The sequence below is a fragment of the Polypterus senegalus genome, chromosome 1, assembly GCF_016835505.1.
Source record: "Polypterus senegalus isolate Bchr_013 chromosome 1, ASM1683550v1, whole genome shotgun sequence".
NCBI lineage: Eukaryota > Metazoa > Chordata > Cladistia > Polypteriformes > Polypteridae > Polypterus > Polypterus senegalus.
In genome coordinates, this window is record NC_053154.1 from 66231163 (window position 1) to 66245390 (window position 14228).

Below are 14228 nucleotides of genomic sequence, written 5' to 3' on the forward strand. Positions count from 1 at the left end.
TTTTAAGATCTCTCCAGAGATGTTCAATCGGATTCAAGTCTGGGCTCTGGCTGGGCCACTCAAGGACGTTCACAGAGTTGTTCTGAAGCCACTCATTTGATATCTTGGCTGTGTGCTTAGGGTCGTTGTCCTGCTGAAAGATGAACCGTCGCCCCAGTCTGAGGTCAAGAGCGCTCTGGAGCAGGCTTTCATCCAGGATGTCTCTGTACATTGCTGCAGTCATCTTTCCCTTTATCCTGACTAGTCTCCCAGTTCCTGCCGCTGAAAAACATCCCCACAGCATGATACTGCCACCACCATGCTTCACTGTAGGGATGGTATTGGCCTGGCAATGAGCGGTGTCCGGTTTCCTCCAAACGTGACGCCTGGCGTTCACACCAAAGAGTTCAATCTTTGTCTCATCAGACCAGAGAATTTTGTTTCTCATGGTCAGAGAGTCCTTCAGGTGTCTTTTGGCAAACTCCAGGTGGGCTGCCATGTGCCTTTTACTAAGGAGTGGCTTCCATCTGGCCACTCTACCATGAAGGCCTGATTGGTGGATTGCTGCAGAGATGGTTGTCCTTCTGGAAGGTTCTCCTCTCTCTACAGAGGACCTTTGGAGCTCTGACAGAGTGACCATCGGGTTCTTGGTCACCTCCCTGACTGAGGCCCTTCTCCTCCGACCGCTCAGTTTAGATTGCCGCCCAGCTCTAGGAAGAGTCCTGGTGGTTTTGAACTTCTTCCACTTACAGATGATGGAGGCCACTGTGCTCATTGGGACCTTCAAAGCAGCAGAAATTTTTCTGTAACCTTCCCCAGATTTGTGCCTCGAGACAATCCTGTCTCAGAGGTCTACAGACAATTCCTTTGACTTCATGCTTAGTTTGTGCTCTGACATGAACTGTCAACTGTGGGACCTTATAAAGACAGGTGCGTGCCATTCCAAATCATGTCCAATCAACTGAATTTACTACAGGTGGACTCCAATTAACCTGCAGAAACATCTCAAGGATGATCAGGGGAAACAGGATGCACCTGAGCTCAGTTTTGAGCTTCATGGCAAAGGCTGTGAATACTTATGTACATGTGCCTTCTCAAGTATTTTATTTTTAATAAATCTGCAAAAATCTCAAGTAAACTTTTTTCACGTTGTCATTATATGGGGTGTTGTGTGTAGAATTCTGAGGAAAAAATGAATTTAATCCATTTTGGAATAAGGCTGTAACATAACAAAATTTGGAAAAAGTGATAGTGTGCGGGTACTTTGTCACGCTAGGACCTGGAGAAGTTGCCATAGTTATAAGGACCCATGAATTTGGATTGGCCTAGTCAAATTTCTGATGTAAACCCAACAGAGATACGGGGACATGATCTGAGTGGTTCATACTTGCCAGTGTTTCTGAATTTAAAAAAGTTGCACAAGGAAGAGCTAAAGTTTCTCCACAGTGATATGAAAGACTGATATGAATGATAGAAGGCATTTGGTTACAGTCATTGTAGCTAAAGCTGGCAAGACCAGTTATTAAGTGTAAGGGGTAATTATTTTTTTCACTGGCAGATTTTGTTCGGTAGGTTTGTTCATTCATTTTACATTTACATTTACTTGCTTAGCAGATGCTTTTATCCAAAGCGACTTACAAAAGAGGTAAACAATTGAGTAACATTAGGTTAGGGCCTGTTTGTTCAGCAAATGTAATAGGGCGGGTAACAAAAGTTAATTGCCACAAATGAAAAGATGTAATACCTCATATATTTACAATCATAGATTACATTCACTACAGCAATTAAACTTAAACAAACTAACCAAGAATCTAAAAATATTGCAGAGCAAAGTTTTTTGTTTTTTTTTCTTCATCAATTTGACAGATATTCACAGAATTGCCTTTTAAATATATTGAAGGAGTCAGCAGTACAGATGGAGGTGGACAGCTCGTTCCACCAAATAGGAATTACACAGGAAAACAGTCTGGATTGAAACTTGATGCCATGCAGAGGTGGCATCACCAGATGCTGTTCCGTGGCAGACCTGAGTGGGTGATAAGGAGCATAGCACTTCACCAGTGTCTCCATAAAATAAGGTGCTGCTGACCCATTGACTACTGTGTAGGCAAGCATCAGGGATTTGAACTTAAGGCATGCTGCTACAGGGAGCCAATGTATTGACCTGAAGAGAGCAGTCACATGTGTCTGTCTTGGCTGGTTAAATCAATACTGGACCAGCTGCCGTGGCATGATAGCACATGCGGATGCTCCTGCCAGAAGCAGAGACTCTGACTGATACTCTGTTATACTCCAGAGAGAACAACAGGTATAGCTGTGTATCATCGACATAGCGCTGATAAGTGCACCCCTGGGATTAGATGATGGAGCCCAGCGAGATGGCATACAGAGAGAACAGTAGAGGACCCAGCACTCATCCTTGGGGTACACCCATGCTGCATCTCTGGTGTGCCTTTGACAACTCCCCTTGCCAGGACACACTGTATGATCTGCCCGAGATTTAGGATTCAGGCCATCTGAGAGCAGTCCCAGTGATGCCAAGGTCAGAGATGGTGGCAAGAAGGATGTTGAGGTTGACTGTATCAAAGGCAGAAGAGAGATATAGCAGAATCAGGCCCGATGACAGCTGGCTGACCACAGTCAGTAGAGCTGTTTCAGTCAAGTGGTTCTTCTTGAAATCAGACTGGTTGGTATGGAGCAACTCAATATGTACAAGGAAGGAAAAGACCTGGTTAGAAACAACTAATGTTTTGGAAAGAAAGGACAGGAGAGAGACAGGCCTTTAGTTGTTAACTTGAGAAGGATGGGGTTTTGTTTATTTTGAGAAGTGGGGTTATCAGAGCATGTATGAAGATGGTAGGTAATGTTCCTGAGCTGAGAGAGGTGTTAATGATGTGTGTAATTGCAGGAATGAGTGAGGGGGAGATGGCCTGAAGGAGATGTGAGGGAGTAGAATCGAGTGGACAGGTAGTGGGGTGATTGGAGAGGAGGTTGGAAACATCAGTGGCAGACAGTGGAGAGAATGTGGAGAATGTTGGGTGTTGCTTGGAAGGATGCATAATGGGTGGCAGCGAGGATGAGAAATGACTGCTGATGGCAGCCACCATATCCTGGGAAAAGGTGGCAAAGTCATCAGCAGTCAAAGAGGTTGAGGGAGGAGGTGCAGGAGGGTTAAGAACGGAAGTGAAAGCAGAGAACAGAGAGTGTGTATCAGTGGTGCTGTTAATTCATTTAGTAACTGACACAGGTAAAAAATGTGCTATTTGTTGACTCGTGTCTCCTTCATCTAATATTAGATTTCAGTTGAAGTCATGAAAACATTCAGTGTCAAACATTTTCCTTAATAGTGGAAACCAGAAAGGGGCAAATACTTTTTCATAGCACTGTTCTTTTATATAATGCGTGCTACTGATTTTTATTTTAATAGTACATTTATTTTGAGAAGCTTCTTATGCTATTGAAAGAAATGTTTTTTATGGTTACATAACCAAAGTCATATGGAAATTATTAATTATAGTCCAGTTTGGTTTGGTGAACAGAGATATTTTCCTGTTTGTATAAAGGAAAACAAGCAGAATATGTGAGCACCACCTAAACAGTTTCCTCGCCTGAGGAGGTTATAGTTTAAGTCAAAAAATCTTTATTGACTTCTCAGTATATTCCCATGTTCCTATAGGGAAAGCATCTACAGACTACTGCCTCAGACCACTCCTGAAAACATCACCAAGAACTTTGATCAGTACACCATTGATCCAGCAACTCGCTACCCAAACCTCAATTCTAACTGTCTACAGCCTTTCCAGGTCAGTTTTTTTTTATTTAGCTTGCCTGAGATATAAATGGAGAGCCCAAAACTAACAGGAAATCTTCTTTCTTTGACAGTTGTTTTTTTATAAACTTGCTGTTGGTTTCCTGATAAGTGTATGTTATCATGTCATATTTGTCTACTAGGCCATTGCTCTACAAGTGAATGACTAATGATAATGATCCCCATTTAAAGAAAATAACAATATGAGTATTTCTGTCTTGTAGGACAGTTGTAGATGCCTGAAGTTGTCTTTTTACCTGCAATGCCACCTTTACAATGACTGCTTAAATTCAGATGGCCCTATCCGTTTTATCAGTACATCCCATTTATGTGAACTGCACTAAATCCAAAGGGTTAAGTACTAGATTAATTCCAATGCAATGTAATTAGAGACCAAAACCTGTTTTATTATTGATTTCAAGCTCTTTGACATACAATAGCCCAACTGTAGTCCCTTTGCTTTTTCTGGCTAAAAAAAATAATCCTTTCTATTATACAATTAACTGTATGTAGAATCTAACCATTTCAAACATTGTTCATTAAGTAAGTTCTTGTTTAGTTTATCACTTTATTCTTGAGGTGTTCCAATAATGCTTTTAATTAAGAACCACCATAGTTGCTTCCCTGAGTTGCCAAAAAATCTCACTAAAGTCTTTAATAGTTACACTGATCAGAGAGAATAAGTCAACAATAGTGCCAAAGTTACATTTCATACAGCACTAAAGAACAATTGGCTTTGTAGGAACATTTTTTTATTTGTGTTTTCTTTATGTACCAAATGATACAGATTGTGTTTTCTATTTTAACTATTATGACAAGTCCTTGTATTTGTAACAATGAGCACTGAATAGAAATGACTGTGTCTGACATCTACTTTGTCTGTCTTTTAGATCCGTCACTTATATATTACTAGTGAGCTGAAGCCCTGCACTGTTGAAAGAGCTCCTTCACTTAGACAGTCTGTTAATCTTTCACGACGGGGTAAGTCAGCTTGAAAAAGCCAAAATAATTCAGTGGGCTTTAGTGTCTCGACAAAAGAATCTCTCTCTCTCCCTCTCCTTTTCTCATTGTATGTTTGAAGATCAGCTGTATAATCCCATGCAGGCTTTTCTCAACTAGAGTTTCATCATAGCTCACATGGTGAGACTGGAAGCTTTTGACAGTCGACTGTGGCTTTTGTCCTGATAGTAATTTCTTTCTGAATTGTGCCTATGAGTGTGTTTCATTTATTTTTTTGCAGTTTTAGCCACTTCTGTTTATCCATCCATTCATTTCCTAAAACTGGCTGATCCATTGTAAAAGTGTTGCATAGTAGAGGTTGTTTAAGTAGTTCAGAGCAGAAGCATCAATTCGAATGTACATCATTAAACTTATGATAAACATATTTCAACCTGGGTACAACACTGGCATTCAGCAAAAGGCTAGACAGCAGAATAGACGGTGGGCATCCCAATGAGATGGTAGCCATGACTGCAAGGGCAGACTAACCTGCAGCTTCCAAGAGGAAGAAGCCCAGTAGAACTAAAGAAGGACCCAAAAATAAATCCAGAAAGGAGAGAATAAGCACTTGGACAAATGCAAAGGCAATAGATGTCAAGTCTGAACAATACATACAGTATATACAGCAAAATTGGCTTTAAAAAAAAGAATTGTTTGAAGAGCCGCAAATTCAAGATGGAATGATTTGTAAGGGAGATGGTGGTAGAGCTTTCAGGGAAGCAGACCTGTGTTATGCTGGTGCAGCCTGGTCTGAAGCAACATCTCATTCATCGTAACCTCCGCAGACCTCTTAAATCATGTCCAAAGTAACAACAACAACAACATTTATTTATATAGCACATTTTCATACAAACAGTAGCTCAAAGTGCTTTACGTAATAAAGAATAGAAAAATAAAAGACACAATAAGAAAACAAAATAAGTCAACATTAATTAACATCGAACAAGAGTAAGGTCCAATGGCCAAGGGGGACAGAAAAAACAAAATTAAACTCCAGACGGCTGGAGAAAAAATAAAATCTGTAGGGATTCCAGACCATTAGACTGCCCAGTCCCCTCTGGGCATTCTACCTAACATAAATGAAACAGTCCTCTTTGGATTTAGGGTTCTCACGGAAGGGCTTGATGATGATGGTGGTCACGTAGACTTCTGCCTTTTAATCCATCCATCATTGTTGAAGCATCATGAAGCTTTGAGTAGGTGGTGGTGGCGCAGGCCACCACCACAAAGAAACCAGAAAAAGAAACAGAAAAGAGAGTAGGGGTCAGTACGGATTTTAGAGCCACCATGAGTAGTTATTATGAAGAATTGAACAGAGTATCAGGATTAAGTTAAATTAAGTTAAACTGAAGTTATAAAAAGGCCATGTTAAAGTAATGTTTTCAGCAGTGTTTTAAAGCACATCGTTGGGTCATACTACTTGCAATCTAGCAAGATCAACAAGCAATACAAGTTTGAGGAATACCTAAATGGGAATATTGACCAGGAGAAACAACCACTTCTCCCATTATGATAAATGAGGCAGCAAGACAGAATAAGAGAGGTACTTTTGAACATCCTGAAGATGAAATTTGTGGCACTCAACAATGTCAGAGGAGCTTAATGATACAGAAAGACAGAAAGCTAGCTTCATTCAAACAGGGCCTAGAATCTCCAAATCATTTTTTTTTTTGTTTATTTTTCTTTGAACTTGCTCATCAAGTCAGTCTGATTGAAGTTTAGAGGCCTTTTAACCGCATCAGGCATATGTCTTCCACCATCACAAATTGTCAGCGAAATCATGATCCCTTGTGCTGAAGAGTGGAAAGGTGAGTGGCAGGTTCTCCCTGGGAGATACAATCTGAAAAAAATCTGGGCAATATTTTGAATTGCACCCTGAACACCACAGTATCCAGGACTGGCAGGTATTGCTAGTTTTAGTACAACATGCTAAAATAATGTTCAAGGTAAGGAATATCACAAACTGGTCTAACAAAGTGCAATAATGGTGGAGGAGGATTGCATCAGTTGAATGGTGGGGTTGATGCAGAGGGCACATATATGAGGCAGAAATATGTAGCTGTTTAAGCTCTGGCAGGCTGAAACTTGGCATATTAAGTTCATGGTTGAGTCATCCTATAATTTCATCCCTTGTCCAGCAAACCTCTTCTTTTGGGGTAAAGATAACATTGTGCTGTACTCACTAGCCCCTCCAAACAAGAAAGCCAGAGCACATCCTCAACTACAGGTGCTGGTCATAAAATTAGAATATCATGACAAAGTTGATTTATTTCTGTAATTCCATTCAAAAAGTGAAACTTGTATATTAGATTCATTCATTACACACAGACTGATGTATTTCAAATGTTTATTTCTTTTAATTTTGATGATTATAACTGACAACTAATGAAAGTCCCAAATTCAGTATCTCGGAAAATTAGAATATCAATTAAGACCAATGCAAAAAAAGGATTTTTAGAAATGTTGGCCAACTGAAAGGTATGAACATGAAAAGTATGAGCATGTACAGCACTCAATATTTAGTTGGGGCTCCTTTGGCCTGGATTACTGCAGCAATGCGGCGTGGCATGGAGTTGATCAGTCTGTGGCACTGCTCAGGTGTTATGAGAGCCCATGTTGCTCTGATAGTGGCCTTCAGCTCTTCTGAATTGTTGGGTCTGGCGTATTGCATCTTCCTCTTCACAATACCCCATAGATTTTCTATGGGGTTAAGGTCAGGCGAGTTTGCTGGCCAATCAAGAACAGGGATACCATGGTCCTTAAACCAGGTACTGGTAGCTTTGGCACTTTGTGCAGGTGCCAGGTCCTGTTGGAAAATGAAATCTGCATCTCCATAAAGTTCGTCAGCAGCAGGAAGCATGAAGTGCTCTAAAACTTCCTGGTAGACGGCTGCGTTGACCTTGGACCTCAGAAAACACAATGGACCAACACCAGCAGATGACATGGCACCCCAAACCATCACTGACTGTGGAAACTTTACACTGGACCTCAAGCAACGTGGATTCTGTGCCTCTCCTCTCTTCCTCCAGACTCTGGGACCTTGATTTCCAAAGGAAATGCAAAATTTACTTTCATCAGAGAACATAACTTTGGACCACTCAGCAGCAGTCCAGGCGAGACGCTTCTGACGCTGTCTCTTGTTCAAGAGTGGCTTGACACAAGGAATGCGACAGCTGAAACCCATGTCTTGCATATGTCTGTGTGTGGTGGTTCTTGAAGCACTGACTCCAGCTGCAGTCCACTCTTTGTGAATCTCCCCCACAGTTTTGAATGGGTTTTGTTTCACAATCCTCTCCAGGGTGCGGTTATCCCTATTGCTTGTACACTTTTTCTACGACATCTTGTCCTTCCCTTCACCTCTCTATTAATGTGCTTGGACACAGAGCTCTGTGAACAGCCAGCCTCTTTAGCAATGACCTTTTGTGCAAGGTGTCAATGGTCGTCTTTTGGACAACTGTCAAGTCAGCAGTCTTCCCCATGATTGTGTAGCCTACAGAACTAGACTGAGAGACCATTTAAAGGCTTTTGCAGGTGTTTTGAGTTAATTAGCTGATTAGAGTGTGGCACCAGGTGTCTTCAATATTGAACCTTTTCACAATATTCTAATTTTCCGAGATACTGAATTTGGGACTTTCATTAGTTGACAGTTATAATCATCAAAATTAAAAGAAATAAACATTTGAAATACATCAGTCTGTATGTAATGAATGAATCTAATATACAAGTTTCACTTTTTGAATGGAATTAATGAAATAGATCAATTTTGTCATGATATTCTAATTTTATGACCAGCACCTATATAACCTAAAGCCAGTAGTGGTAGTGGGCATGACTAGAGCAAGCACCTCTGCCTAGCAAGACAGGCTATTGCTTTCACAAGAGTGGCAATAAGGAAGCTGTGTCTGAGTAGATTTCCTCTGAACACCACAGTTTCCTGCTTCATCCAAACAATGTGCAAGCCATGTTTATTAGCAGTGCTAAACCGGACCATGTGTGTGACACATAAAAAACCCTACTTCTACCATGCAAGTATAGACACCCCATTGTTTTGGGGGGAGTGGGTCGTTGACATGCCAACCAAAACAGTCATTGAAATTGCTCCCTGTTTTCTTTCACCTTCAAACCTCTTTCATCCATTTTGTGAGTGCTTGTAATTCAGGTTTACTTGTTTGCTATATGATTGTATTTTAAAATTCCAGAACGCAGTGACGTGCGTGGGGTCAGGGGTCACCAGTACCTGTTCATGTCCCTGCATGGTGCTGTGCCCTGGTAGCATTGGGTAGAACTGCACTTTTGCCTTTAAGCAGATTTCAATAAAGAGGCTACTTTTCTATCATGCAGAATATTCTCTTAGATTTCATATTATTCTAATATTACAAAATGACTATCTCCAGTTTTAGGCATTTCACATTGTCGATCAAAAATGTCAAAAGCCCATTCTTATAAATTTTGGATCTATAGTGAGCCATCCCAAACTCCTTTATATCTTTTTTGGGTATGGCTATCTCACAGATGACCAATCAGCCAGAAATAGAAGGCAGATTCTATTGAAGTATGGGTACATCAGGTATGTATATGTTCAGTATAAGTTAATCACAGCCAAAATTATTTTAAATTTTTTTTTGATATTTTTGGAATTTCTATATATTTTTGCTGACACTTAGTATTCAAATATATGTTGATGTCCTCAATAGAGTTAAAGTCCTTGTTTTGTTATTTTTCTGTTAAAGAGTCTGAAATCCGACCGAACAGGCTATTGACTTGGTGTCAGAAGACCACAGAAGGTTACAGGAATGTTGACGTCTGTGACCTCACTACTTCCTGGAAGAGTGGTTTGGCTTTGTGTGCAGTTATACATCGCTTTCGACCCGATCTCATGTAAGTTATAAGTACATTTAGGGACATAAAAAATTGAGATTTGTAAATCATTTTTATCAGACTTAATCGTTTTTATTTTTTCAGAATTGTATATTGATTTTTAGGAATTGTATTTTACCATCTCACACCTTATAAGTCAAATGAAATGGTAAAAAACATAAAGCATTGGTAACCACTGTCTACAGTATACAATGACTATTCCATAGAAAAACAACTCCATTACATACAGTAGATTGCAAAATAAAAAAAGAAACACGAAAAATTCAGATGCTTTTAAGTAGCATATTCTAATTCTGCTGTTTACATTTTTGTTTTTAAACTAACAGCATCTTTCTTAGGATAACATTGTGGCACAACAGATAGCACTGAATATCTGTTCCATCCCTTTATTTGAACTAATTTTCTTTAAGCTTCCTTTGGTCGTCCAGACTTGTGTTTTTAAATGGAGGAATAAATCTAAATCAGCCATTCCAGAGGATGTGGATTTGTACACAAATGATGGACTGGACTTTTTTCCAGAGCTGCTTACTTCCTTGTACTTCATGTGGTTGGGTTACCTGTGTCGTATATTTTGTTAATTAAAGAACATTTCATTCTGATGAAAAATTTATCAACACTTTAATAATCCATTATGAAAATCAAGTATGTGTTGCATATTTTACAGAATGTTACTTTAAAAGTCTTTTCAGGTAGTTCAGACTTCCTGTTGTATATCCTTATAGATAGATAGATAGATACTTTATTAATCCCAAGGGGAAATTCACATAATAATATCTAAACTAGGAGTGATTCAAATATATATTTTTAGTAATTGGGATTGTTAAAGGTTTTCATTGTCAGACTGCCAATAAATTGCATGACATTTTTCAGAATTGAGTCCAGAATGGTGTGGTAAGACAGCCCCCACCCCGTACATAGACAGACACACACCTTTAATGTTTTCCTTCTTATCAACACCACACAATGCTCTAACCAGCCAAACTCAGTTCCCTTCTTTTCTCTCTCTTCTACTCTTCTGTCGCCCTCACTCCTCCACACGCAAGCTCTGTCCTCTTCCTCCCAACTCCAGCTTGTGTAATGGAGTGAGGCGGCCCCTTTTGTACTGTCCTGGATGTGCTCCAGGTGCTCTCTGATGATCTTCTGACGGTACTTCTTGGTGTGGCAGAAGTGCTGCATGAGCACCCAGAAGAACTCCTGGTGTCCCTGGAATATTTTCCAGCAGCACTTCCTTCGGGCACCCCCTGGCTGTGGCCACAGGCCCCAAAAGGGCTGTAGATAACTCCAACTCTCATGAAGCCATGCGGGAATCCGAGGCACCACTGCAACCCAGGTTGGCTGCCATCTAATGTCCTGGGGGAGGTACGGTGCTGCCCACACTTGCTCCCCCGGTCCTTTCAGTGAAGAGTCGTTCTGGCCGGGTAAAGACCCCAGCTGTCTGTGGCAGTGCCCATTACTCTAGGACTGTAGGCAGACCTTTCCCTGGGATAAGGCAACTGAAGTGGTCATCCAGGTCTTCATACTTGGTTTTGCATTAAATTGCATCTGATGCTGCCAGGACAAACTTTGTAATCATTAAAAATTAGACTAAGCGTATTCAGTTTGGTGGAAATCCAAATGAAGTTTGTAGGAAGGAATGCTGTTAAATAGGTTTTTGTTGTTTTCTTCTTCGTTCTAAACCTGACGTATGGTTTGTTACAGTAATTTCTGACAAAGCTGAAGTTAGTAATTTATTCACAGCTACTTATCCATAAAAGCTTGTGGTAACATGAAGATCTAGTACTTTAAAAGGCATACACTAATATGTGTCACTAAACCTGATGAGTAACTTGAATAATAAAAATCCACATTTGTATTATCGTGGTATTTCCCTCTACTTGCCCTTTTACCTGTTTCCTCAAGGGTAAGGGTTCTCGTCAAGTTCGTTATCGGGTTGGTCTACTGTTGCACTTTAAGATGAACACACACACACATAGATAAACACACACACACAGACCCTAACCACAACAGTGCTCCATGAATGACACACACACGCTGATTAACCCTTAGCACTTTAAACCACACAAGTGCTACAGGAATAACAGCCTGCCATTCAGCACTTCAAGAGACTTACTTATTTTCGGCACGAACAACAATACGATGTTTTAGTGATATCTCAGACCTAAATATTACTTTTGGTCTACAAGAATACATTTAAACATACAAAGACTCAGCACTCTTGACTATAGGCCATTCATCAGCCAAGAATACCTTCTTTCTCGTATTTGTTCCTTCTGTTGAGTATAGCGCTCTTCACTCTCGGCCATATAAACCTCGCAGCACAGAAATAATGGCAAAAATCCGGCTGTCACCAGGTGCTCAAAGAAATCTAACTTATTACTTCAATCACTCTAGACATTAAGACAAAGCATTAAAAGTTAAAAGCAGCATGGTATTTATTACAAGAATAATAATAATACCACAAGAACAAAGAATACTAGAAAATAGGTAGCGATAGGAAAGTCTGAATATATATAGTCTTTAGAAAAAGCTTATGAAAAAGTTACAGATGACAAGGATGAATGTCCCAGGGAGGCGTTTGATTTAGCAATTGATGTTCATGATGCCTTTCTGACAACCAGGGCCGTCTTCGTCCGTTCCTCTTCTTCTTCTTCTCTTCTTTGCTTCTCTCTTCTTCTCCCTTTGCTTCTCTCTTCTTGCTTTCCAAACCAAGGCATATTTATTATGAAATATCAAGCCTTGGTTTCACAACACATGCACCTGATTGGCTGGCTGTCCAAATGATTGATGAATTAATTCACTGTCCGTTTTCCCACACAACAACACCTTTGATGTACTCTGAAGTATCAGTAGTTCTTCCTGTCCCAGGCTATAAACCAAATTGTTGTTCCAGATGTCCATCCATAAAGTAATCAATAGCCTGAGGTATCAGCTCAGCATCCTTTCCCAGGCTATAAACCAAATTAAAACTAAGCTATGAACAAAAGTAAGGAGTAAGGGAAGAAAACCTGCTTTAATTTGTCTTAGTTCATCTGTTGTCTTGTCTTGAACAAAATATATTGGAAACCAAAATGTACAGATTTTATACACCATAACAACATTATAATTTCATTATTTCATTGCCTGGGTTAATGCTTGACAAATTCCTTTTCAAACCTGTCACCTCTGTTGCACTGTACAGGACAAACTATGATGTTTAATGAGCACTCTAAAGGGTGAGATCATGTTACTATTTTCATGGGTCTTTAAAATAAGGACTTTTGTGTTTTTTTTCTATTTATTTAGCTATTTTCAATAGATTGGCTCTGACTTTCATTGAAAAGGAACTAGCAGAAAGTTTTAGAATGAAAGTTATGAAAAAAAATTGGAATATAATCTGCTGTCTATGAATAAACCTTATGTGTTGTATAAATTATACTCATATCCTAATCACTCATACTGTACTGTTAGCATTTAGTCTTCTAATGTGTTTTATGACCAAAAAAGTTGTATTTCTTGAAAAATATTACATAAAAAGTGAAAATGTCTCATTAGTTCTACTGCAGAAATGTAGTGCCTATCTGAATGTAAAAGGTGGCACATTTTACCACCTATTTTTTTAAGGGTGAAAGTTTTCTTATGATTAGGAAAATAAAATAAAATTGCCAAGTGACCCTGTGAAATTACTCTGTGAAGCATAACTGATATACTTGAACATTTATAAATTGAAACTATAGGGGTAAACAAGTTACAGTTTTAAAAGGTGGGCATTTGTTTATCTCTGACAGAAGTCTTTTCTTTTGAATGAGTGCACACATGGACACTGATGGCTCAGTTCAATGTAAATTAATATTAGTATTTATCAGAATGAGACAGCCATTATAAAATTTTGACTTTCTCCTTCTTTTGGCTATATTTTTTGCTATTGATCTTTAAAAAATGTAGTGAATTTGATGTAATTTTATATTTGCAGTGACTTTGATTCTCTTGACAAAGAAGAATCCACTAAAAATATTCAGCTGGCTTTCGACATTGCTGAGCAGGAGTTTGGCATTTCTCCAGTCATCACTGCAAAAGAGGTGGCAGCTGAAGGGGAACCAGACAAACTTGGCATGGTTTTATACCTCTCAAAATTCTACGAGCTGTTCAAAGGCACACAATTGATTTCATCAGGTAAGCAATGTACTAAGTTTTAGTTAGAATTAGTGTCTTTTACCCACTATTGTTAACATTTGCTATAACGTCATGATCCCTTAGTTGGAATGGCATATAGAAAAACAAAAGGAATGGAAGACACAGTGTAAAGAAATGTAATGAGTAATTTTCATATGGCGCCTTTAGGAATCTGGATATAGATTTGGAATTCAGTAAAAACTGTAGCCAGAATAAGTTACAGGCCTAAAAAATACATAAGGTTTTCTCTGGTTACTCTGCTTTTTCTCCTACATCCACAAACATGTGTAGCTCAGGTTAACTGTTACAGATTGGCCCTGTGTGAATATGAGTGAGTGCATGAGTAGGCCAGGGTTTTCATCCTCTGTGCTCAGGGTTGCTAGGGTTGGCTTTGGGCCCCCAAGACACTAAATTG

The 14228-nt window shown here is 39.4% G+C and overlaps 1 protein-coding gene and 1 long non-coding RNA gene across 9 annotated transcripts in view; one reads left to right on the forward strand and one right to left on the reverse strand.

Annotated features, from left to right (window-relative positions):
• The window catches only part of LOC120526805 (F-actin-monooxygenase MICAL2-like), a 346702-nt gene that overhangs the window by 148577 nt on the left and 183897 nt on the right, over positions 1 to 14228 (forward strand). For all 8 annotated transcript variants that reach the window (XM_039749949.1, XM_039749960.1, XM_039749956.1 and 5 more), the window contains exons 10-13: positions 3656 to 3782; positions 4678 to 4768; positions 9517 to 9664; positions 13614 to 13813. In XM_039749949.1, coding sequence (XP_039605883.1) covers positions 3656 to 3782; positions 4678 to 4768; positions 9517 to 9664; positions 13614 to 13813 — 566 coding nt within the window. The remainder of the gene's footprint in view (positions 1 to 3655; positions 3783 to 4677; positions 4769 to 9516; positions 9665 to 13613; positions 13814 to 14228) is intronic.
• Positions 1 to 14228, reverse strand: part of LOC120526874 — a 215298-nt gene that overhangs the window by 44404 nt on the left and 156666 nt on the right. The gene's annotated exons all lie outside the window — the stretch shown is intronic.